General features: G+C 41.6%; 1 protein-coding gene across 1 annotated transcript in view; it reads left to right on the top strand.

Annotated features, from left to right (window-relative positions):
* The first annotated feature begins 1,669 nt into the window (after positions 1-1,669).
* LOC136867265 (probable cytochrome P450 49a1) overlaps positions 1,670-26,298 on the top strand; it is a 131,457-nt gene continuing 106,828 nt past the window's right edge. Inside the window, exon 1 of the mRNA XM_067144409.2 lies at positions 1,670-1,902. Within this exon, the coding sequence (XP_067000510.2) occupies positions 1,704-1,902 (199 nt within the window). The 5' untranslated portion in view covers positions 1,670-1,703. The remainder of the gene's footprint in view (positions 1,903-26,298) is intronic.

A 26,298-nucleotide genomic window follows, 5' to 3' on the forward strand; every position in this document is an offset into this window, starting at 1 on the left:
ACAATCGGGACGCAAAATAAGAGGAAATTAGTGTTAGTTTGAAGAATCGTGACATGCGGGGAGCCGAAAAATCCCCAAGATAAGAAAAACTGAACGGGTTGGACGTGCGGTTAGGGACGCGTAGCTGTGAGCTTGCATTCGGGAGATAGTGATTTCAAGTCTCATTGTCGGCGCTGAAGATAGTTTTCCGTGGTTTCTCATTTTCACACCAGGCAAATGCTTGCGCTGTACCTTAAGGTCACGGCCGCTTCCTTCCCAATCCCATTGTCGCCATAATACCGATGTGTGTCGGTGCGATGTACGCAAATTGTAAATATATAATAATAATAATAATAATAATAATAATAATAATAATAATAATAATAATAATAATAATAATAATAACCGAATAGAGTTGGGCTGGAAAAGTGAGCACAGTATAAGTGGTAGCAATGTATTGCAGAGCTGAAGATCTCACAAACTCCTTTAAAAGTTAGTAGTGATAAGAAAAATAATATAGGGCCAAGTGCGGTGGAACTGAATACGTAAGTAGAGGTTTCCTATCCATCCGAGTTCCGATTACTTCACACATATTTGGGAGCTCTTTGTATAATCAACGGTTACAGTAGCGACTTTGTGAGATGTATCACATGTCCGCAGCAGTGATCTAGGGCTTAACACAATACTTGAGCTCCTGATTACCGGGCTGAGTGGCTCAGACGGTTGAGGCGCTGGCCTTTTGACTCTAACCTGGGAGGTTTAATCCTGGCTCAGTCCGGTAGTATTTGAAGTTGCTGAAATACGTCACCCTCCTGTCGGTTAGATTTACTGGCACGTAAAAGAACTCCTCTTGGACCAAATTCCCGCACCTCGGTGTTTCAGAAAACCGTAAATGTAGTTCGTGGGACGTAAAAACCAATAATTTTTATTATTATCTCCTTATTGGTTCGCATTCAATTCCTGACGCTGTCAAAATCTTAGGTCTGATTCCCTACTTTTCTTTGCCTTATAAGTTTTTTGTACCTTCTCAGTATAGCTTAAAGTGAATGCTCGGGTGGTAGCCTATGGATGATGATGATGATGATGATGATGCTGATGAACAAGAAAAAGTCCGTTTCTTCAAGGCTACGACTGTATCCTAAAAGCTGCCAGTGTTAATGTGGGTTAACCTACTAGTGAAAAAAAGGAAAGTCATTTTCGACGATTTCAACCAAAGGAGTGACAGTTTCTCATTCACCTGCTAGTATCATAGCGACATCTCATGGTTGCCTCTGACTTGTTGGTAGAAAGTCTGTTGCCATTCTCTCATTTATAGCTGTCAAAATAACGAAGTACTGAGCTGCGTTAACTCGGCCATGTTCAAGTGCAATGCTCACGACTACGTGCGGGAGAGGGGGTGGAGGTCCTACATTTCTCTTACCGCAGCGTCAGTCTTCTCACAGTGCTCTGTTGCACTGGTGAAAATAACTGGGCGTTCTTCGGTCGCGGTGTAAACATTACCTTCGACGATAAGAGAGAATTTTGTGATTGCCAATAAGGTGTCAACGTTGGTTTGTTTAGTTGTGGAGTGTCATTGCGTCATTGTCTTTGCTGCATACTCCAAGAACTTTCCTCTGAGAAGTGGACACCTGGAGGGGGATAAACCGTGAGAAGTGCTAGAGGATGAGGCAGTATTGTGTGTAGCGTTCGCTGAGTGAAGTGGTCAGTGAGAGCAAAGTTCCATAATGACGTCACTGACGAGTAGGACGACGCGCGTTCTCTGTGCTAGCGTCCCGGCGCGCTGGAAGTCATCCGCAGTGACCTCGCTCATAGACGAGGCGGACTTGGACTCCGAATGGCACCTTGCCCGGCCCTACAGCCAAGTGCCCGGGCCTAAACCCCTACCCGTCGTGGGAAACACATGGCGATTTCTGCCCTTCATAGGTAAGAATTTATTTCTGGGCGTCGTTCTTTCGCAAGAAAAAGGCATTTACATGGGTTCTTATTTGTTGTATGTGTATGTTGGGTATTCAGCCCAAAGGCTAGTTTGATCCTCCACAGCTACGCCAACTGCTGTCATAAATAGCCTAGGCGTCACTGAGGAGGCGTACTACGGAAATGAGGAGTGAGGTAGTTTTCCGTCGCTTTCCTCGTCGAGCCAGAAGTTGCTATTACATATCAGTCTGCCAAGCCCACTGAAGTACATACACCAACCGACCCTATGAGTGATATTTTCACACCATTCATGACAGGGACTGGCTGCATAAGGAATGGTATTACTAGCATCACTCATACCTCAGTCACTTTCATATTGTCAAAGCCAAGGATGAGACTGAGACAGGTCAATGAAAGTAACAAATTTGATATAGCCCATACCAAAAGACATAGTGCACTGTAAACACTACATCTCGCCAGCAAAGGCATGATTCATATTTAGAGAACATTTGTTGTTGTAAAAAGTTTGCCCCAGATGCATTGCAGCCCATAGGTTTGTTGTACTACCCTGTCTGGATTAAGACCTGTCCATTAATCCTATGTTCTTACAAGGAAATGGTTTGGGTCGCACTAGACGGACTTAACGAGATCTCAGTTAATATATCATAAATTTCAAGGTGACAGTATTTTTTTCCGTAAAATTAATGCCATAGTTAAAATAAATTGTTAGGAGGTTTGAAGCAGTTAATTAATAACGCACAATGACCTTGGGTATGCACGCTAGAAATATACTGAGACTTATATTTTAAAGTTTGACAAAACTTTGGGCCGAAAATGAGATTGTAACAACACGAAAAGAATATCACACTCTACAGAATTTTTGACTGACATGCACACTCGGCCTATATGAATATATATAGACATATTAGGGTTTTAATAAAAATGCTGCTGGTTTTATGTCCTAGCAACTTTTACGGTTTTCGGTGACTCCGAGGTGCTGGAAATTATTCCCACAGGAGTTCTTTTACATGCCGGTAAATATACCGACACGAGGCTGACGTATGGCGGAAGATCTTCAGATGAATGACTGAAAGTTATTCTGGTTTATCACAAAATGTTAAATGTACAATAATTCAATTTTTTGGGAAGTGGAAATTGGCATATTTCTAAACATCTTCCGAAATTTTGATCAGATCTTCGGAAGTTTTCGAGCACTATATTCCGAAATATTACTTTTAAATCTGGTAACATTGTCTCCCGTTCACCACGTTCCATTTTAAAACTGAAACAATAAATGACTATTTTATTTGTAATATCCGCCTCTGTGGTGTATTGGTCAACGTGATTAACTGCCACACCCGGAAACCCGGGTTCGATTTCCGCTCTGCCACGAAATTTGGAAAGTGGTACGAGGGCTGGAACGGGCTCCAATCAGATACGGGAGGACAACTGAGTAGAGGTGGGTTCGATTCCCACCTCATCCATCCTCGAAGTGGTTTTCCATCGTTTCCCACTTCTCCCGGCAAATGCCGGGATGATACCTCACTTAAGGCCACGGCCACTTCTTTCCCTCTTCCTTGTCTATCCCTTCCAATCTTCCCATCCCCATCACAAGGCCCCTGTTCAGCATACAGGTGAGGCCGCCTGGGCGAGGTACTGGTCATCCTCCCCAGTTGTATACCTAGATCAAAGTCTCGCTCTCCAGGACACTGCCCTTGAGGCGGTAGAGGTGCGATCCCTCGCTGAGTCCGAGGGAAATACCAACCCTGGAGAATAACCAGATTAAGAAAAAGAAAGAAAGAAAGAAAGAAAGAAAGAAAGAAAGATAAGTGTGTAGTTATTATATTACGGCAGAATAACGATTATCACTAAGTTTGGCTTAATTGATATTCCTTCCATGTTTCATTGCGATAATTTTAGTCCAACACAAAACAGTTTTTTTTTTAGGTCAAGTATACAGTCTCAGTACTGAGTCGGTATTAGATTCCTTTGGTTTAATTATGATGTTCCCTAATATATTGTAAGTTATCTCTTGTGGGCATGAACCTCGCATGTGCAGTTTATGATGGGTAACTTCTTTCTACATTACTTCCTGCATAATTTGCATGCCAAGTTGTGCTTTACAATTATTTAAGTGCTTTTTCACAATTTGCTTTACGGCGCATCGACACAGGTTTTATGGCGAAGATGGTATAGGAAAGGGCTAGGAGAGGGAAGGAAGCGGCCGTGGCCTTAATTAAGGTACAGCCCCAGCATTTTCCTGGTGTAAAAATGGGATACCACGGAAAACCATCTTCAGGAATGCCGACAGCGGAGTTCGAACCCACTTTCTCCCGAATGCAAGTTGACAGCTACGTGACCCAAATCACACAGCCACTCGCCCGCTATATTTAAGTGTTTCTTCACAGGTGTACGTACGTCTTGTAAGGACTGGTATTACGAATCTTAACTGAATTCCACTGTACTTAAATAGTGTATCAGATGTTCCTTGAGGGTCCTTTAATAAACGGTACCCCATGTTTGATTAGCGAAATTAACTGCAGTGGATGTTCACGAGCGTTAACGGAAAATGAATGCTGTTTTCATTCTAGGATACACGGTATCTCAATAGAACATTTATTACATATCTATATACTAAAAAAAGCTTGTCCAGTCCGTCCGGACGTTGTACTGGAGCGATTTGCTTAATTTTTATCTTATTCTCTCCAGAATTACCTGCCGGTGAATCATCAGGCACTGATAGGTCTCTGAGTTCAGTCGAGTAATCCTGAAATCGAATCATTGAATGACTACTCCAATAATTGCAGGCGTAGTCTTACCCTAGCCCGCAATAATTCTGTGCTTGGCGGGTTGAACACACTTCAGGAGTAATAGCTTTACGTAAAGATACGGTGACAGGGATTATAGGCAAACCTGCAATTTTAATCAAACTTGGTACACATATGACTTAATACTATCTGAAGAGAAATACTGTGGGAGTAAGACACACCTATCACCCCTAGAGGTGGACTGGGGAGGGAGTGGTATGCATACGACCTATATCAGTGTTGAATCCATAGTTTTTGGAGTCACTGAGATGAATAGTGACACTCCAGGTGACATTTAAGTCCAACTTCTGCCACCATCGGCATGGGGAGGAGAGAAGGGGCGAAAAATAGAAGGTCCAAAATGACCACGATTATGTATGTATGTTCTTTTTTTTTTTTTTTTTTGCTAGTTGCTGTACGTCGCACCGACACAGATAGGTCTTATGGCGACGATGGGAAATGAAAGGGCTAGGAGTGGGAAGGAAGCGGCCGTGGGCTTAATTAAGGCACAGCCCCAACATTTGCCTGGTGTGAAAATGGGAAACTACGGAAAACGATTTTTAGGGATGCCGACAGTGGGGTTCGAACCTACTATCTCCCGAATACTGGATACTGGCCGCACTTAAGCGACGGCAGCTATCGAGCTCGGTATACAGTGCATAACAGTCTTGTTTGTACACCAGCTTATTGCAACGAAATAACGGTTAAACTTATGTATACAATTATTGTGTTGTCTTTTATTGCCCATGTCGTAATAGATACACGAATTAACAATGTAAATAATAAAACACAGATCTGTGATCTTACAATTTAACACGAATACAAACAATGTACCAAAACCGGGTGTTCCATCGTGCAACAATCTTGTTTGTACACTTACAGAAGAAAATGAAAAATTCACTTAAAACATTTGTTACCTTGGATTTAATACCCCGATGAGTATTCTCTTGTCTTCAGAACTGCCTTGCACATTCTCCACATGGAATGAACCAGTTTCTCACATCTTTCCGGGTCGGTTTTACCGCATTCTTCGTTGACTATACTTAACTGCTCAAGTGATTGAGGTTTCGTTGCATAAACCCTTATTTTTAGATGGACTCACAAATGTTTTATGGGGCTCAAGTCAGGGTATTGGGTAGGAGTTCGCAGTTGCGTTGGTGCGCTCCATATCAACCACTGCTTGCTAATATCAGCTGTGAGCTTGGGGTCTTGCTGAAAGATGTAGCGAGACCCCAACCCCATTTTTACAGCACTCTGTTTGAAATTGTTCCTTAAAATGTTTAAATTACCCATCTGTCCATGATGCCATTGAAGATTTTGATATTTCCCACTCCACAAGGTGACATGCACCTCCAAATCATAATTGATCTACCACCATGTTTTATGGTCGGTAGCGTATTTGCAGGTTTATTCGCTGTCTTTACTTTTCTCCATACATAAACTGTTTCCACCCGAACCGTATAGAGATATTTTGGTCTCATAGGACCAAATAACTTTGTTCCAGAACGTATAATCCTTGTTTTCATACTCTCTGCAAAATGTCATTCTGGCTTGTAGAATTTTCTTAGTAACAAACGACCTTTTTCGTGGTCGGCTACCGTGATAATCATATTTCCACAATACCCTACCATTTGTCTGACTTGATGTTTTCTTCGTACTTCCTCCAGCATTACGCGGATCTTGAGCGCACTTACTTGTGGATTCTGTTCTACTAGTTTCACAATATAACGCTCATCTCTCGTATTCAGTATCTTATCTTTTGCTTTTCTTGGCAAATTCTTTGTTGTTCCTCTATATCTGAATTTGTTCAACACATAGTGTATTGTGAAATGCGGTTTATTTACTTTGCGTCCAATTTCACGCAAAGAATACCCTTGCAATCCAGGAGATAAAATTACATTTTTCAGTTCGTCACTTAAACTCCGTTCTTTTACGCATTATGTAAAACACGGCCTGGTGCACTAACTGCGAAACTATACACACTGGCACTGCACAGATCACACTAGCTAACTAGGAGTGTTCCCGAGCGAATGCGAGGCAGTGAACATGTACAAACAAAACTGTTGCAAGCAAATAGGCCACTACACAATATATTTCAATCCTATTATTTTAAAATGATGTACCGAGACTTTTGATCGCTAACATCAAGTTCTCAACACCTTGTGCAATAACTTATCCAAGTTTCGTGCATTGGATATGTACTATTTGTAAATTATAAAGACATTATATCTGCTAAGTGGGGTGTACGAACAAGACAGTTATGCACTGTATATGTTCCAGCATAGCTCTCAACCAGACTTAGTACACATTATACTATGTGAAAAAAATACTGTGGATGTAAGACTCTCCTAGAACCTTTACGGTTGAGGGTTGAGAGGAGCGAAATGAAAAAAAATAATTGAATACCACCAATATTAGTGTCGAATCCATATTATTCGGGATGGCGTTTAAGTCCAGTTTCAGGATCAATCGGCATAGGGGTCAGAAGGGGTGAAAAAGAAAATGTTGAAAATGACCGAGATTGGTGTTGAATTCCCAGTTTTTGATTTCGCTAGGCTGATCGGTGACAGTCACAATGGCAGTTGGAAATGTGTACATCATATCTGTAGGGCGATGCGTAAATACACACAGTTATCACTTATTTTTAATATTTATTTGAAAAGGATCAACTACGTCCTAGTCAATATGGGCTGCAACAAGTACGAAGTTGCACGCGAAATAAAATACACAAGAACCTCATTTATCCGGATTAAGTGGGACGGGAACTGATCCAGATTATCGACAATCCGTATAATCCGGAAAACAAAACAAAAACATACAATATATGTTATACAATATATTAACATAAGTTGTACAGTAATACTTTTTTCTATTGTAAAAAAATATAAGAACACTTTTATTATATTTATGACTCTGTTTTATGCACCAAAGTATCGTGTGAGCTTTTTCTGTTTTACATTTGTATAGCATTTGCGCGCAGCACGATCACGAAGACGTTTTACTAACATCAGTTCTGCCGTTGTGGTTTCAGTCTGGGATTCTAAATAGGCGATCAGTTTGTCCAGCTGCATTGTTACCTCTCCATGAGTCATTTTCTTCTGATGGAGCGCCGGTTTAATTTTCGAATTCACCATAATTCTCGTCATTACCTGCCGAGGAACAAGAGGCAATAATTTATTCATCTGTCATTGTACCGTAGTCTGAATTACGGTCATTTTTCAACCAGTCGTTTACGTCGTTCACATCTACGTCCGAGCATCCGGGAATGCATGCAAATGTGTCAAGGAACTTAGAAGAGTCCATAGTTTCCCACTCTCAATTCCAGGTGAATGCCGGGATGGTACCTTTGATAGACCGCGGCCGGATCACTTCCAATTCCTGTCCTTAACTATCCTTGGCGGAAAAGACATTAAAGAAGAATCGACCCTGTAAAAGAAATACTGTAAAAGGAAAAATAAATGTTTATTATTTTCGATTCGGATAAACCGGATTAATGAAGGCCGGATAAACGAGGTTCTTGTGTAATCTAAAATTAAATACACAACAATAACTTTAAACCAACAACATTGTTTGTAAAATATCGATCAACGTCACAATAAAGAAACTAATAAAATTCAGTTGACTCATAATTAACAGAATACAAATCATAAAAGTAAATATTTAAAAATCTACCCATATTTATTTATTTATTTATTTATTTATTTATGGAGCATGGAGCAATTTCAAATCAAGACACGTTATCTCACCTATTTTAAGAAATGCTGTGGAGCAGCATGGGTCTTCTAGTTTTAGTTTTATTTGTCACTTATTGCTTGTATTTAATTAATTAATTAATTAATTAATTAATTAATTAATTAATTAATTAATTTATTTATTTATTTATTTATTTATTTATTTATTTATTTATTTATTTATTTATTTTGTGCGCTTACTATATTTGAACTCTGTTTTCTTCCTGTGGGTGTACAAATTCCAACAAATATTCCATTTTTCTGTGTATAAGCGAATTTTCTGTAATTACCTTGCTCCGGTATTAAAGAACATAAAATATACAGAGCCATCTCTAGACGGCTGTGAAGACCTAAAGGACAGAGAGAATAAGGTAAAGGCAAGCCTACCAGTATCTTTTCGTGAGTTTTGACATAGGGATCACAACCATCGACCTAATAATAATGTAATTGATTCTACGTTCCACTAATTCCTTAAGTTCTTTTTGAGACGCCATGATGCTGAAGTTTTGTGTCGCACGAGTTTCTTACGCAATTATACTAGCGTATATGAGGACCATCAAATATTACCGCGCTGAGCCGTAATCGAAGCCACGGATTTGATCTCCGAAGGCCAGCACCCTAACGTTTGAGGCATTCAAATTGGCACAACGGACGTCTGGTTTTGCGTGAAATCTGAACCTCAGGTACAAGAATTTCTTTGGCTGGTATTCGAACCACAGGTGCCTTGGTGGAACGCCACTGACAATATCACTGGACTATCGTGCCCTGGAAAGTCCATAGTCCCGTGTTGGTGATTACTCTTTTAAGAGGTAGTAGAACTAGGCAACCATCCTCTTTATAACACTAATCAGAGAGAAAAAAATGGAAGGGATCCGACACTGAAGTTATCGGCCAAAGAAAGACAAGAGTTACGAAAGGCGTGAAAATAAAAGACTTCAGAATTTAAACTGGTACTCTTGGGGCGTGACATCCGAATGACATAGCCGCTGGCTTCTCACCAAGGCGTCCGCGGATTGAATACCGACCAATGCACTTTGATATGAAGTCATGTTCCTGTAGTTCGGATTCCACGTAAAACTGGAGATCCCGTGTAGTTGTGATCACGATATTAACAGGCGAGTAAAATTACAAACCTGATTTTTAAAATGTTACTCGTTTGTGTTGTAGGATGACTAAGTCCGAAGACTATATGCCTTTACAGGCGTTTTTAAATGTCGTTTCTAAACTTCTAGACTTCCTAACAGGGAATCAAACTCATGTCCTCTTGTGTAAGTTGAGAACGTCTTTCCACCTCGGCTTAATGATCCGTTCGTTATTGGGTAGCATAATATCAACAAATGAAATGAAGTACCATCTTAGATCTTAATTTGAGTATTAGAGTACAAAATCTGAGGAAGTCGGTCTCGCACAATTTTGACTTCTGAATCTCCTCATATATTGTGAGTTTACTTGCCTGGTTATAAACCTTCAGTTACCCTACAATCTGTAGTTAGAATTCGTTTTATTCTCCTTTCCTATGCAATTCGTCTTCTTCTTCTTCTTCTTCTTCTTCTTCTTCTTCTTCTTCTTCTTCTTCATTTGGACATCGTGGCCAACAACCCCATGCAGTCTTGCAGTGTGTAGGCTATCTAATGAAATTGCTATCACCGGGCGAGTTGGCCGTGCGGTCAGGGGCGCGCAGCTATGATCTTGTATCCGAGTGAAAGTGGATTCGAACCCCACTGTCAGCAGCCCTGAAGATGGTTTTCCGTGGTTTCCCATTTTCACACCAGTCGAATGCTGGGGCTGCACCTTAATTAAGGCCAAGGCCACTTCCTTCCCACCCCCTAGGACTTTCCTGTTCCGTCGTTGCCAATGGCCATATCTGTACCGGTGCGACGTAAAGCAAATTGTAAAAACAAATAACAAAAAAAAAATTGCTATCGCTAGTGTATGTTTGGTGTGAGAATTTATATGGCAGCAATCATGGCCGTAAGAATATTACCATTATATTACTTTCGTGGATTTCAAGTAAGACCACCGAAACAAATAAAACCCGTTGTGCAACAGCATATTAGAGCCTTGACCTGACAAGACGATTGCTGCCCAGTGGATACTGGAGTTCAACCTGGTCAGCGTGACAACCTCAGCCGTATTGGTTAGTTTGTGTGACCGGGTCTACTGCCTCGTCAGCTGACCTTACGTGCCTGTGCGAACCCTGCTCCAGTCCTCAGTCAAGAATTAAAATCACTGGACTAGCCGAGAATCGAACATGAGGCTTCTGGGTAAGAGATAGGCGCCCTATCATGGGGCTAGCGATGAAAGGAAACCACGAAAACAATATCAAGAATGGTAGGATTTTAAACCTATCTGTGTCGCGAGTCTCCGTGAACTTGCAATGCCGCCAGCGCTTTAACGAGCAGAGCTAATTGATCATAAAAGGAAAAACAACCACGGCGTGGGCTGTGTCATCTACACGACCGTAGGTGTTCGCATTTGGGCGGTGAAAGAAGTGGAAGACTGTGTGGGCTTGGCAACATCAATTTACTTGTTAGTGGCATGGAATGGGAGTGCAGCGGTGGTGCGCAAACGACTGAGTATCGGGAGATGTTACGAGAAGTAGGATATAGCGTTGATGAGTCTGGTGAATGTGAGATACAGGCAAGTGCGTCAGAAAGTCGTCGGGGCTACCGTATTGTAGACTCATTCTAATTTGCATGGTGTTTTTGACGAAGCGCACGAACTCGGGTACGGCGGCAACATCGACGTTGATAAGCCATTTTTTAATTTAGCAACAAGGGTGGTTATTTACATTGCCCGAGCATTTCCGAACCGTTGCGAACTAACTTGCATGGTTGGTCGCCTAGAGGCACGGATGGCTATCATATAACCCGACCATGCACAGTGTATCATTTCGTACCAGTTAGTAGTCGCGTGTGCTTTTGTAAGTCGAAAACGTGTAACTTCTGCCCTAATTGTCCTAGCTTTACCGCAATGTTATGTCGGTTGATAAAATCTCTACTTTTTTTTTACAAGTTACTTTACGTTGCACCGACGCAAATAGGTCTTATGAAGACGATGGGATAGGAAAGGGCTAGGAGCGGGAAGGAAGCAGCTGTGGCCTTAATTAAGGTACAGCACCAGCATTTGCCTGGCGTGAAAATGGGAAACCATAGAAAACCATCTTTAGGACTTCCGACAGTGGGGTTCGAACCACAATCTCCCGAATTGCAAGCTCACTACTGCGTGCCTCTAACCGCACGGCCAACTACCTCGCTGAATTTCTATTCAGTGATATACACATCGGGGGGGGGGGGAATTACATTGAGAAGTCGATATGAAGAAAATTCAATAACACTCTACATTTTCTACCCCGTATAACGTTGTCTCCAAGGGTCGTAGGGCAACTGTTGTGATACCATCATGTCAAGCTCAGAGACAGCTTTCTAATAGGACTCCGCATCACGTACGTACGTGTGTGTGTGTGTGTGTGTGTGTGTGCTGGAACTATTATTTCGACGATCAAATTACAGATCACCGATTTGGTAGTGACTTATACATAATCTGTCTTACTAATAAACGGTGTATAACTTTTATACAAGGTTTATACACCGTGTATTTGAAATTCGTTACTAATAAACCGTGTATAAGCCTCCTGTGTATATATCTGTTATCGTCATTCATTGAATTGCTGTCCGACTCGTTGGCTGAACGGTCAGCGTACTGGCCTTCGGTTCAGAGCGGCCCGGGTTCGAATTCCGGCCGGGTCGGGGATTTTAACTTTAATTGGTTAATTCCAATGGCCCCGGGGCTGGATGTGTGTGTTGTCTTCATCATCATTTCATCCTCATCACGACGCGCAGGTCGCCAACAGGCGTCAAATAGAAAGACCTGCACCCGGCGAGCCGAACCCGTCCTGGGATATCCCGGCACTAAAAGCCATAAGACATTTCATTTTCATTGAATTGCTTATACAGAACAGGACCCTCGTATAAGCGTTGCATAGCAGGGAGTAGCGGAAAAAGAAACGAGTGAGCAGTTTATTTTCGTGGTATTTACTGTCTGCAGTAATATAATCGTGGTGAAATATTCGACTTATCCATTTAACATTGAACACACATTGAAAGAATGGACGATAACGTTGATGATCTTCACGATATTTTAAACATACACCATTCAGAGGTTATGGAGGCTAGACATCTTCGTAAAGCAAAACACTTTAAAGAGACGGAATGACAATGAATAACTATAAAAGAAATGATGGTTGGGCGTATTTTTGTGTAATAATGTGTTACTGCTTAATATACTTTTGAAATTGGGAGTTTATTATACATTATCTGCCTCTACAAAGATCTTTCTCAAATTTGAGTGTAAAAAGGAACATAGGCTATTCCTCGACATAAAAAGTGGTATAACTTGAAAACAGTACGTAATATGGTTTCCATACTTTGTAATTGAATAGGCAGAAATATGATGTATAAATGCTTTATAGAAACTTTTTTGGTCAAACCTTTCTTTTAGCTACAAAACAGGTTTTCCTTTCTCCTGAAAAGTAAGGATTTTGGAATGTGTACCCTTTTCAACTCGCCGATGCAATTACATTTGCTTACGTTTTCCGTACTATCACAGTTAGGAGCTATTGATATTTTCTTAAGCTTTTCCATTTCTTTTTTTTTGGCGTTCATTACACAAGCAAGCTGAAGAAATGTTGATATCAGTATAGTATAAGCCAATTTCCAGCTGTCTCACTTTGTGTTGCCACTGCGTTTTCTATATGCCGTGCTACGGCGCGACTTTCCGGAAAGTTTTGCTCGTAGATAACCAGCAGAAGCAATCATAAAGGCGGTGAACGTGCGAAATACGTTAGTGATCTACAGGAAGAGATTCCTACGCCTTGGAACGAGTGTATACGTGCTGTATAGTAATACAATGCGTATACCACGTTTATTAGTAAGAAAAATGTACAACGCTTAAACAGATTTTACTCACTGTATAACTATACAAGTGTTAAACAACTGTGTAAGGACTTTTTATTAGTAAGACGGAATATACTTACTTTGGTTATAAAGCCACTATGCGGGTTTGTTATTTGACAACCATGACTTGAAGACCACGCAGTTTAAATACCTTGGGTCACTGGTAACATCCGACAGTGACACCATCGTTGATGTCAGGCCAAGGGTAAATGCAGCATGACTCAAGTGGCGATCTCTTGTGACAAGCACATGCCCAGGGGCAGGACCTGCAGGACCTGCAATGTAGTTGGGCCCGGGCCTTTAAGGAGCCCCGCAGACTCTTCGCAAAAGCATAAATGTCACTCTGCACGCAAACGAAGTAGGCGATTTTGTAGAATAAGTCACTTTTTGTTTTGTTTTTACTTTTACAATTTGTACGTAGAGGAATTGCCTCTCACAGTATTTGAGTGCAACATACCACAGTTGTAAACAATGTTTGCAAAATTGTCGTCTCTTGCAACACTACAGCACACTCTTCAGGAACGACCTACACCAAATTAAAGTATTTATAAATACAATATCAGGCACCATCAAATCGACACCCCTAAAATGGTTACCTGTTTTATCCAACTTCCATCCCCTTCACATAGGAAGAGAACTGGCTCTTGTAAGATAATGGCAGAAATGTCGCAGTAATCCTCAACTGCCCTTACATCAGGACTGCAACCCTCAGAAACCGAAGAGATTAAAGTCCAGAAACCCATCATGGAAGTTAGGCGAGAAGCTCCTGGAAACACATTTTGATGCTGTTGAGATCTGGCATGATGAATAGACCTCCTCAAATCCTGACCACCTGGGTTTAATCCACCATCCTTGTAGAGCTCCTCCTGGTTTCAATTTACCGAGAAGGGAATGGACATCTCTAAACAGAATCAGGACAAACCATGGAAGGTGTAAATTCTGGCTTCACAAATGGGGAAAATCTGAAGACCCATTCTGCGACTGTGATAATGTGCCTCAGACCATCCAGCACGTTGTTATGGACTGCCCAAAAAGAAGATCCAATGGATCTGTTCAAGAATTACATAGTGCCTCTACAGAAGCAGTGGACTGGCTGAAAAGTCTGGACATTAAGTTTTGAATGCTGGCCTGTAAATTACATACTTATTTAAGAAATATGTATTTATATGTATTTATGTGTATTTATAATGTATCCTTGTTTTGCCATACGAAATAATAATAATTACGGTAATGAAAATTGATACCAAAATATCAGATTTTAGTTAGGAAAAGTAATACTTTGTTCATGTGGAGAGCACCGGACATGGTATTGCTAATGGCTTTAAGTCGCACCGACACAGATAGGTCTTATGGGGACGATGGGAGAGGAAAGGCCTAGGAGTTGAAAGGAAGCGGCCGTGGCCTTAATTAAGGTACGTCCCCAGCATTTGGCTGGTGTGAAAATGGGAAAACACGGAAAACCATCTTCAGGGCTGCCGACAGTGGGATTCGAGCCCACTATCTCCCGGATGCAAGCTCACAGCCGCCCGCCTCTAACCGCATGGCCAACTCGCTCGGTGCACAACATTTAACTTTTGTCAAAAAAAAAAGGTGTTCGACAACGGTGTATAATGACAATAAGAAGTTGGTGTAGTAACAATCAGTCAATTCAGTTCCGAACGAGCTCTCTTAGCGTGCGAAGTAAATAATAGGCTTATCAGTTGTTCGGTTTGATATTTTTCAAACTTTATTTGAACAGTTTATTATTACATTTTATTCGTATACTTGTTTCTTTGTAGTAATCTAATAAATTATTATAACCGAGAATTCGGTATCCGTTACCGAGTATAGTTCTATAATTACTGAAAACTGAAACCAATTAAAGTTAAGTTCGAACATCTAAGTGGTTCATGGTTGGCATTTCAGCAGCTCAGTCGTTAAACACGGAGACAGTCAAATAAGACCTATTAAAGATTATTTTTGATAATCATACAATAACAAACAATCCCATTGTTCATATTACTTGATAATATATTGCATTATTTCTACCTACTGTAATTAAATTTATATCATACCATTCATAGGTTTTACATTTCATTTGGAGGGGTGAGGGGAGGGGCGAATTTTTATTTTTGTAGGTGGGTCCGTATTACTTTTGTTAGCTCCTGACATGCCCGATAGGGCGACTACCCTCAATGCACATCAGTGGTGATTGTGAGTGTGTGTGAATATCTCAAGGCGAAAAAGTAAATAAGACAGAAGAGCGCACTGTAGCTCTCTATGGATCAGAATATTGACAAGGAAACAAGGCGAAATCGTCCACATACCATGGAGATAATAATTTCCTGTGGCTGAAATGGCGTATGGCTTTTAGTGCCGGGAGTGTCCGACGACAAGTTCGGCTCGCCAGATGCAGGTCTTTTGATTTGATACCCGTAGGCGACCTGCGTGTCGTGATGAAGATGAAATGATGATGAAGACGACACATACACCCAGCCCCCGTGCCAGCGAAATTAACCAATTAAGGTTAAAATTCCCGACCCTGCCGAGAATCGAACCCGGGACCCCTGTGACCAAAGGCCAGAACGCTAACCATGTAGCCATGGAGCCAGACTTCGTGGGGCTATTTCTAGTCGAGTGAAGCTCTTGTAAGGCAGACCCTCCGATAAGGGTGGGCGGCATCTGCAATGTGTAGGTAACTGCGTGTTATTGTGGTGGAGGATAGTGTTATGTGTGGTGTGTGAGGTGCAGGAATGTTGGGGACAGCACAAATACCCAACCCCCGAGTCAATGGAATTAACCAATTAAGGTTAGTATCCGAGACCCGGCCGGGAATCGAATCCGGGACCCTCTGAACCGAAGGCCAGTACGCTGACCATTTAGCCAACGAGTCGAACACCATGGAGATGAAAATGCTCTGATGAACTCCCGGCCTAACACGCTACGAGAAATGAAAATGAAAATGCACAGCCTGTTTCCAGTCATTCGACCGGGTCGGGAATGGAATGAATGAAACCCCCATCTAGCGGCGAGGATAGGAATTGTGCCGGCCATGTGATAAATGAAGAGGTGCGAAGAAGAGTAGGCGTGGCCCTGATTGTAGAAAAAGTGAGAGGCAAGGCTCCGATGGCATGGCCATATCATGCGTCAAGACAGCAGACGTGTGGTAAAAGTAGCTCTTTAGTTCGACCCTGGAGGTTGTCGTCCACGTGGAACACCACTGAAAAAGTGAATGAACTCAAACACTTAAGACATGTGGGCTGAAGACCTCAGCCCAGAAGACGTACAGGATCGAGTAAAATGGAGAAGGCATGACAATATAGGGGACCCCGTGCAGCGGGACATATTGTCGTTGTCGGGACAAAACCTCTTATGTGATAATATTCTTGAAGATATACTGACCCGCAGCACATACATTATGAAGAATGAGAATGCCTTGACCATATTCACACAATATTGCACCTTAGATGACAGAACCTTACCGCCTAAAGTTCTAGGCTCCGAAGACCGTAAAAGTAGTTAGTGGGACGTAAAGCTAATAACATTAAAGTTCTAGGCTAAAATATTTCACATAGGAGGTTTTGCCCCGGCAGCGACGATATGCTGGGAAAGAAGACTCTATTTTCATGAGATATGTTTTGTAACAAGTATCTAGTATCGGAAGAGCTCCTTCATCGTTTAAAAACATTTTATGAACACGTTTATAATAATGTTGTACTCAGTTTCCGCGAAATGTTTTGTAATATTAGTTGCGTATGGTTATCATAATCTGCTTATCAGAGGAGGTAAAGGCGTACTCCAGTCACCCAGAAGTACGTGGGTTCGTTCCCAGGAAAAGAAATTGGATACGAGATTTCCACTTTTGGAGAGACACGTGATGTTGAGTTTCAGCCAAGCTATACAACAAATGAGTACCAGATTAATTCTGGGGGCGGGGGTGTGTTAAAAATACTGGACATTGAGCAACACTGTATCCCACTTGGTAAAAAGGTTCTATATAGTGCAATCCATTACTTCCCCTCTATCAAGGGCTTTCATAGTCTGTGCAGAGACATCTTTGCTTGTCATCATACCAAAGTGAAGCCACTTGTTAGTCAGACTCTCCATGTAACGAACTGCGTGCGTACAGTTGTGGAGACATGTGTTGTGGGAAGCATGGGGGCAATACTAACACATAAACTCTCAACTCAGAAATAATCTATACGCGGTTAACACTTTACAGTTCGGCGAGAATCGAATTATTGACTCCTTGGACCAAAAGTAAGCACATTACCACTCAGTTGTCCGCCTCCGTAGCGTAACGGTTAGTGTTATTAGCTGCCGTCCTTGGAATCCCGGGTTCGATTCCCGGTACTGTCAGAAATTTAAGAATGGCAGGAGGGCTGGTACGCGGTTGAAATGGTACATGCGGCTCACCTCCAATGGGGGTGTGCCTGAAAAGAGCTGCACAACCTCGGGATGAGGAAACGAGTTTACTTTTTTACCACTCAGCTACAGAGCCGAATATTTGTTATGTCAATTTTTCACCATGAGCAGGTTTTCAAGTTCAAGTTAAATTGTTTCATGTCTCTGCGCCGAACATTCGTTGAAAAAATTTAAAAATATGAACTCGGTAATAATAATAATATCCGCCTCTGTGGTGTAGTGGTTATTGTGATTAGCTGCCATCCCCGGGGGCCCGAGTTCGATTCCCGGCTTTGTCATGAAATTTGAAAAGTGTTTCGAGGGCTGGGAGGTCAAATGCGTAGAGGTGGTTTTGATTCCCACCTCAGCCATCCTGGAAGTGGTTTTCCGTGGTTTCCCACTTCTCCTCCAGGCAAATGCCGGGATGGTACCTAACTTAAGGCCACGGCCGCTTCCTTCCCTCTTCCTTGCCTGTCCCTTCCAGACTTCCCATCCCCCCACAAGGTCCCTGTTCAGCATAGCAGATGAGGTCGCCTGGGCGAGGTACTGGTCATTCTCCCCAGTTGTATCCCCCGACCCAATGTCTCCCGCTCCAGGACACTGCCCTTGAGGCGGTAGAGGTGGGATCCCTCGCTGAGTCCGAGGGAAAAACCAACCCTGGGGGGTAAACAGATTAAGAAAGAAAGAATAATAATAATGTTGTAGCCATTTTCCGTGAGATGTTTTGTAATACAAATTTCGTACGCTTATTATAGTCTGCTTAGCAGAAGATAAGCTTTACGTGTTAAAATTGATGCTTTCACGGCCCGTACTCGTAGATATGATATGGGCTTTTGCCTTGTCAAGAAAACAAGGTGAAACTCTTTGCGTTTCGCAGAGAACTTTGCTCCACGTCTTCAGAAGGAAACCTCCACTTTTCACGAGGAAGACCTTACAATAATGATGGCTTGAATATAATGCTTTACCGTTGGAGAACCACGGCCGACTGGATCCCTCGCTGCGAGCTAGCTAGAGCGACGCATCAAGTCGGCCGTGGGAGAACTGTAGTGGTACGCTCGTTTGTCACCAGGTGGCTCGTTGTATGCTGGCACAGCGCTCCAAGCGGGAGCTCACGACAACATTAAGCTCCAATTAAGATTTTCTATCACACGGAGTATGTTTGAGAACTATTAGAGAGGACATCAGACGAATCAGGGACGATCGTGTTAAAATAAAATTAAAAAAACTAATAAAATAAAATAAATGCAACGAAAGACACAGGATAGAACAGAACAGAGCTCAAGAATGGAAAGTATGAAGATGATAATGATGTGAGACGGTGTGAGATTCGGGGGCGGGGGGGGGGGGCAATATCCGGTGTACACACATTATGAAAGTATGACGTTGCACCCGCCTATGTAGCGGTCAGTGCCAAGTTATCCCGGTAGCTCGATTTCTTCTCAGGGTATTCCAACTTTCGCTCATAAAATCTGTGATTTTATATAGTTAGTTTTTTACGTGGTTTCGAATGAGAATCGGTCTGTTGCGATGAACGTCACGGGAGTACCTACACGCTCAAGTCAGAACCTGTGGCCGATAACTTCAAAAGAATCTTTTTCTTTTTGTGAAACTCATAAATTACTTATATCTACAAACTTATTAACTAACTTACAACCTAGCCGTTACCCAAAAAGAAATTAAGACACAGACACTTACTAAAAGAAAAATAATAAGAATATTTATTGAATAAATAATGTTCAATGTAAGATAAAGTGAAATCTGGGTAGTATTATCTGAATAATATTTAAGCATGAAGGATTAGAGTCAGCGCTGGCTCAAATAAAAGTAAAACGATTAAGCTTTATATTATTTACAATCTTTCTCATTTAATGTTGAAGTTCATATAGATATTTACTTCTATATTCGTAGCTATGTTCCGAAAAGTAATTGATTTTCTCCAATTATATTCAAGAAATCACTGAGCAATCACGGTATCAATAAAAATACTCGTTGTGAATACTGACACGCTAATTATTTAAATTATCCACACAACATTTAAGTCATCTGGCTGAGATAAAAATGAATGGTTTGCTAACTTGAAACGTAATAAAATTAAATGGGAAAAAGTCAGATTGTAAATGTAAATCTGCTCATATCTTCACGTAAGTATTTCCCAAACAAACTCTTGCGTGAGTATAAAATCGTAAAAGTGGTCACCAACTTTTCCATTCATAAATTTGAACTCTGATTATTTGGTCACATATCTCGAGTACGCACAAATAACAACTTACGGGCTAAGACAATACCTCCCTAAAGCCTACGACATATGGCTCCTAACTAACCATTATCATATTCTTCATATTTAAAATACCTCAATTGAAATCATTACTGCGTGAAAAGAAATAAACATCTATCTAACTATTCAAGTAGTTTCTGATCCACACACTCCTCTATCAACGGCTCAATGTGCTTTAGCAAACTGCTCTTTATCAATATCTCATATGTGTACGAGCTACTCAACTCGTATGGACAGTCTGTCTGTCTGTTAGGTCATCAGCCCAGAGGCTGGTTGGATCCTCAAATAGCACCACCAAAGTTTATGCGGTTATAAGGAAACCGCAAAAACCAATGGCAGCACCAAAATGAGGCGTACTAAGCAAGACGAGGAGCGAGGTAGTTTGCCATTGCTTTCCTCACTGGGTCAGAAAGTGCTATTGCAGCACGACTGACCCTATGAGCAACACCTTTCATAGCACTCAGATGCACTAATCGTGCTCTGAATGTCAATACTCAGCACCACCCATACCCCAGCAGCTTCCATATTGTCACAGCCATGGATGAGACTGGGACTTCGGTGAAAGCTACACTTTACTCTGGCCTGTGCCAAGGGATGGATACAGAAGTACTGTATCCATCAAGAAATGGCAGCAGGCAAGTATGGACAGTATAGAATGAAATTATTACATATTATTCTGTAACGTCACCGCACCAAAGAATATTACATGTATACTGAGTCATGAGCCTAGTAAACCGTATATTAAAGTACTCTCATATACTCGGTACCTGCCATTTACCAATGTCAGACATAAAAACAACTGTCACGATACACAATTCTACCATAATACATGTCAATCTTACCTTAAAATGGTCATCTGCGCGATGTTCACACTTTGACATATTCTTACCATATGGCACAGAAACTCACCTCGTAATTCTAACACAACGTTTCCTCGGCGAATAGCAATTCTTACTCTTTCCGTAGAATATATACAAACCTCAATATTTCAAGTATTCCTTACTATGCTCCAATTAATAATCACATTTCAACACCATTCCAACATACATTAACATAACACCGGCATACATATTGCCGTATGCATATAGCCAATTACACCCAAAACTATATGCCAAACATTCTAGAATTGCCTTGTAATATACGTATTTAATAACCTCTTATCTTAAAAACTGCAGTTCGAGTTCAATGCCCTCTTTCTATAAAGAAAGGAATACGTAACTTGACTATATTCAACTGTGTCGCGCAGGTAATTCGTGACGTAATCTTTGTACAGGTAAACGAGATTAATCGAAATTTCACTAGTTATATAGACTCATAGCTACTAGGTCTTCACAAGTAACACTTCTTTCTTTTATCCATGCTAGTTTCTACTGTATGTATGCAAGTGCGGTAGCCGGTATATGTCATAATAGAATTCTAATTCTACACTTCCATCTTATCTTATAGCCTTAAATATCTCACACTTCACTTTATATTTCACACACGTTCTTAATTAATTCATAAATATCACCAAATATTCAGCACATGCCGAGTTAGATTGAGGGTGTAGATTACAAGAAACTACTCTACTAAAGAAATGTATGGACTTAGCTCGTCAGTTGCTACGTTTGGTCTGGTTGTTGCTCCATTCCTCGGTTGTAGTTAGAACCTCCGATAGGATCTGGATCTCTGGTTGGATAGCATCTTCCTGTTCATCAGCTGGTCACATGGCTCGCCGGTCCAACTCCTCATCGTCCGGTCCTTTGGCTGGCCGGTGCTCATCCTCATCATCCGGTCCTCTGGTTAGCCGATCCAATCATCATCATCTGGTCCTCTGATTAGCCGGTCCAATCATCATCAGCTGGTCCTCTGGCTCGTCAGTGCATATCCCCAGTTCAGTCCATCATGTAGATTTAGCAGACAGTCATCATTTCAAATCTGCAGACACCGAAGAAAATTCCTTTTGCGGAGCAATCAGTCATGGCATATTCCATAGTTCTATTGCTATTCTAAACGACGAAGTTTTCTTCGGTTGTAATAATTTCTCCGTAAATAGATATTAAGTTTACTACCGCAGGGGTAACTATCTTCTCATACAAAAATATCAGTTCTGCAATATGGTATATCCCTTTTCTTCAATCGCAGAGTGGCTGCTCACGGATCCAAGTCAGACGTCTCTCACCACAAATTATTTATTTCTATAATATTTCGTCTCTTTTTTTAGCATACGCCGGTGAATTATTTTATCGGATGTTATCGCCGATTGTAAATAGTTAATATCCTCCTCAGGAGTTTAAGATATTCTTCAAATGTATAGCTTCGCTCGTATTTGCGTCTTACTTCTGCAGTTGCAATTTTTAGAGTATATTTTTAAACAATCCTTCCGCTGCTATATATTTTTTAAAAACAATTCAAAATGAGCCTCTACTGTTCTGCAGTGTCTTCCAAATCAGTCCGTTCCGTGACGTGCATAGCCTCCTATATGCTGTATTAATAAGAAGTTCATTGCCTTAGTAGATCGCATGGGCCATTCCTTCCTACGCCGCCATTTTGTAAATGGTCTACGAGATGCGAACGGGCACAACGTTAACACATAAGTTAGCACATACATAGCTTGGAATGAACCAAATGGTGATGACGAACGTACGACTTTACTTCGCGATCACAGCCACGGCACCTCGTAAAACCACATGGACGTGACATTTAATTTCGAAAGTCCCACATAGATTGCCTTGGATTCGACTTGCACTCGCCTTGGTGGAAATTTGGTGACTACAAACCCGAACCAAACCGCATGGCACTACAGCCCTTGAAGAGCCTTGATCTATCAAGCGACCACTGCACAGCCCGAAGACTTGCAGATTACGAAGTGACATGTGTTCAGCACGACGAATCCTCTCGGCCATTATTCTTGGCTCTCGAGAGCGGGGCCGCTATTTCACCGTCAAATAGCTCCTCAATTATAATCACGTAGGATGAGTGGACCTCGAACCAGCCCTCAGATCCAGGTAAAAATTCCTGGCCTGGCCCGGGGCCTCCGGATAAGAGACAGGAACGCTACCCCTACACCACAGAGCCGGAATTTGGTGACTACAGCCACTCAGATATTCCGCACCTTCTATAAACATTCCATGATATGGTTTGTAAAGTAGAATGTCGTGATTTTAAAACAAAGTGAACATGAATGATGGGTAGCTAGCCGCCAGTTGCCCAGAGTTCGGAACTTACACGGTTGGTTTGGGGACCTGGAAGGGGTACACTTAATCACAGGTTGGAAGGTGAAACGGTTTACAATCCCTAGAAATGGTTTTCTGTCTCCATTTCCACTCACAAAAAAAAAGAAAAGAAAAAAGTTTACAGTTATATGTGATTGTTGGCGCTGTGTTCATAGCTATAAGACCTCCACTTTTACGGGGAGTCCGAACTGCAGTGATGTGATATTTAATTTCTAAAATTACACATCGAGCGAGTTGGCCTTGCGGTTAGGGGTGTACAGATGTGAGGTTGTATTTGGGAGATAGTGGATTCGAACTCCACTGTCAGCAGCCCTGAAGATGGCTTTTTGTGGTTTCCCATTTTCATACTAGGCATGTGCTGGGGCTGTTCCTTAATTAAGACCACGGCCGCTTCCTTCCCACTCCTAGCTCTTTCCTGTGCCATCGTCGCCGTAAGACCTATCTGTGTCGGTGCGACGTAAAACCAATTGTAAAAAACAAGTCCACATGCATTGGACGGGATTTAAACTGCGTCCACGTCACTAGGCTACCACGCCTTCTGTGAATTTCCAATTCAAAATATTAGAGGTGCTATGTTTGCAGCTAATATACATGGTGTATTTAAACATTTGTACCAAACCTTGAGGTGATTCCTGGGAAATCAAACCAAGAAACAGTCTTTATAAACATATGCCATACAATGCGTTGTTACGGAGTTACATGCAACGGAGTTACAGACATACATTGGCCACATCAGAAGGAATGCTCAAAGTGTGCGCCATGAGCACTCTCAACATGAATTGTGTCCTGTCCAACAGCTGCGCAGGCGTTTTTCTTACGCTGTTCCAAGTCGTTGGTGCCGTTAAATAGAATAGTGTATGCCACTGTTTTCACGTGTCCCCTTAGAAAGAAAGTTCTGTGGATTAAGGTTAGGAGACCGGGCAGGCCAACACACTGGGCCCTGACCCCATCCACCGTCAGGGGAAGGTGTTATCCAAACTCCGATGTACATACAAACTGAATTGCGCTGGAGTCCCATCGTTCACGATCCACATGATGCGGCGACCTGCTACGGTCACATGTTGCAGTAGTATAGGCAGCGTGTCACTCAAAAGGTCAGACACGCTGGTCCATTCAGTCGTTAACGTAGCATGTTTCAGCTGATCATGGATAATACCATACCATACATTATGTCCACTGCGTTGTTGATGATTAGGACATCACAACTGGACCATGGGGATTTTCAACTGCTCACAAGTGTGTTATGAAAGCATGTTAAACCATCTCTTAAAATTTGACCTCGTCGGTGAACAAAACGAGCAATATACGATAACGTCAGTATGTTAGCAGCCATATGGAACTGTTGCACCTCAATACCAACGTACTATAGGACATACGTTCGTAGGAAATTTTTTCTTGTTTTGACACCAGGAATCATTCCCCTAGGTTTGCTACAAATATTTTCCTATAGATACAACCTGAATAGGCAAGGGGCACTTTCTCTATATAATTAAAACTACTGTATGCACCAGAGTATGCAAATTTATCAGACATCCGGTTATTGAGTAAACGGATATTTTGATCATGAAGTCCGAAGCCCCATACATGAAAAAACTGAGTACAGTATAATTTGTTATGGATTTACGTCGCATCGTCTCGGAGACGTCTTATTGCGAGGATGGGATTGGACAAGGCTAGGACTGGGAAGGAAGTGACCGTGGCCTTAATTAAGCTACAACTCCAGTATTTGCCTGGTGTAAAAATGGGAAACAGTGGAAAGCCATGTTGAGGGCTGCCTACAGTGGGATTTGAAGTCACCATCCTCCAAAGGCACGCTGATAGATACACGTCCTGAACACTGCAGCCAACTCGTTCGGTAGTAGTCTGCGTTATACTTTGTAAGAATACAGAAGGTAATAATTCTATTTCACTACAACCCACGTTTATGTGAGTATGGTAAAGCTCTCAGGATAAATTTACGACTTGGCCATACCACATGCCTGTCCTACTGTCACACGCTGGACCTAGATAAAATCCATCCCGAAGTCATCGCAGTTCGAATCCAGAATACTCGAGTTGGTAGTCGAGTGGCTATACCACAGCGCCAGCCCACCTCGCTAAATAATAATAATAATAATAATAATAATAATAATAATAATAATAATAATAATAATAATAATAATAATAATAATAAATGCTTTTAGAGTCCCTTCAGTCGCTGTATACTTTAAAGACCCCTAGAGGTGGATATTTTGTTCCAAGGAGTTAATTAACGAGCGGAAGCCAACGCCCTCCAAGTTCTCACATTTACAATCGTTCAAATGCCATCGACCTCATCGGAGATCAAAGCCACTATCTTGAAAACATACGTAACGTACGACGACTTACCGACTGCGCCACTGAGATCGATATGAGAAGATATTGCACTCACTTATCGAGAAGTTGATAACAGTACGTTGAGGAATTTCATCTTCCTTAGCAGAAGTAAAGGATTCTCAATCAAATTAGTGAAGTCCGGGTAGAGAATGATATTTATAGGCGCATGTGACCCCCTTAATACGCATGAGACCCCTTTAACACACATGACGCCTGACAGTTGTTCTTGAATGAGCCAGGTGTCACCAACCGCCTTTACTAAATCAGTAAGACTGACCCGCTAAGCTTTATACAATTAGGAGGCTGAATATTGCACAGCGAATGAATGTCTCCCCCGAATTATTGCTTGACCCTCTACTGCATGAATTATTTTTCGTTTCCGTTTGGTGAAGAAAATTTCAAGCTTTAATGTTCAACATACGCTCAGTGGTTTAGATATACCAGCAATTCTTAACTGGGCCTAATAGCTTAACACTTTTTGACTGTTTTAACGTTCCCATAGATTTTTAGAGAAGCTGAATTGCCGAATCTTGTCCTCCAGCGGGATTTGTCAATGGATTTCTCAATCTTCCGACACAGATCTCCTGCATTGAAGCACTTTTTAATGCCACACAACAGCATCAGTGTTCAATCCCGCAACCTTCCAACATAGGAAGTGAGCGGCTAACCGATTATTGTACGTAA

The sequence above is a fragment of the Anabrus simplex genome, chromosome 3, assembly GCF_040414725.1.
Source record: "Anabrus simplex isolate iqAnaSimp1 chromosome 3, ASM4041472v1, whole genome shotgun sequence".
Taxonomy (NCBI): domain Eukaryota; kingdom Metazoa; phylum Arthropoda; class Insecta; order Orthoptera; family Tettigoniidae; genus Anabrus; species Anabrus simplex.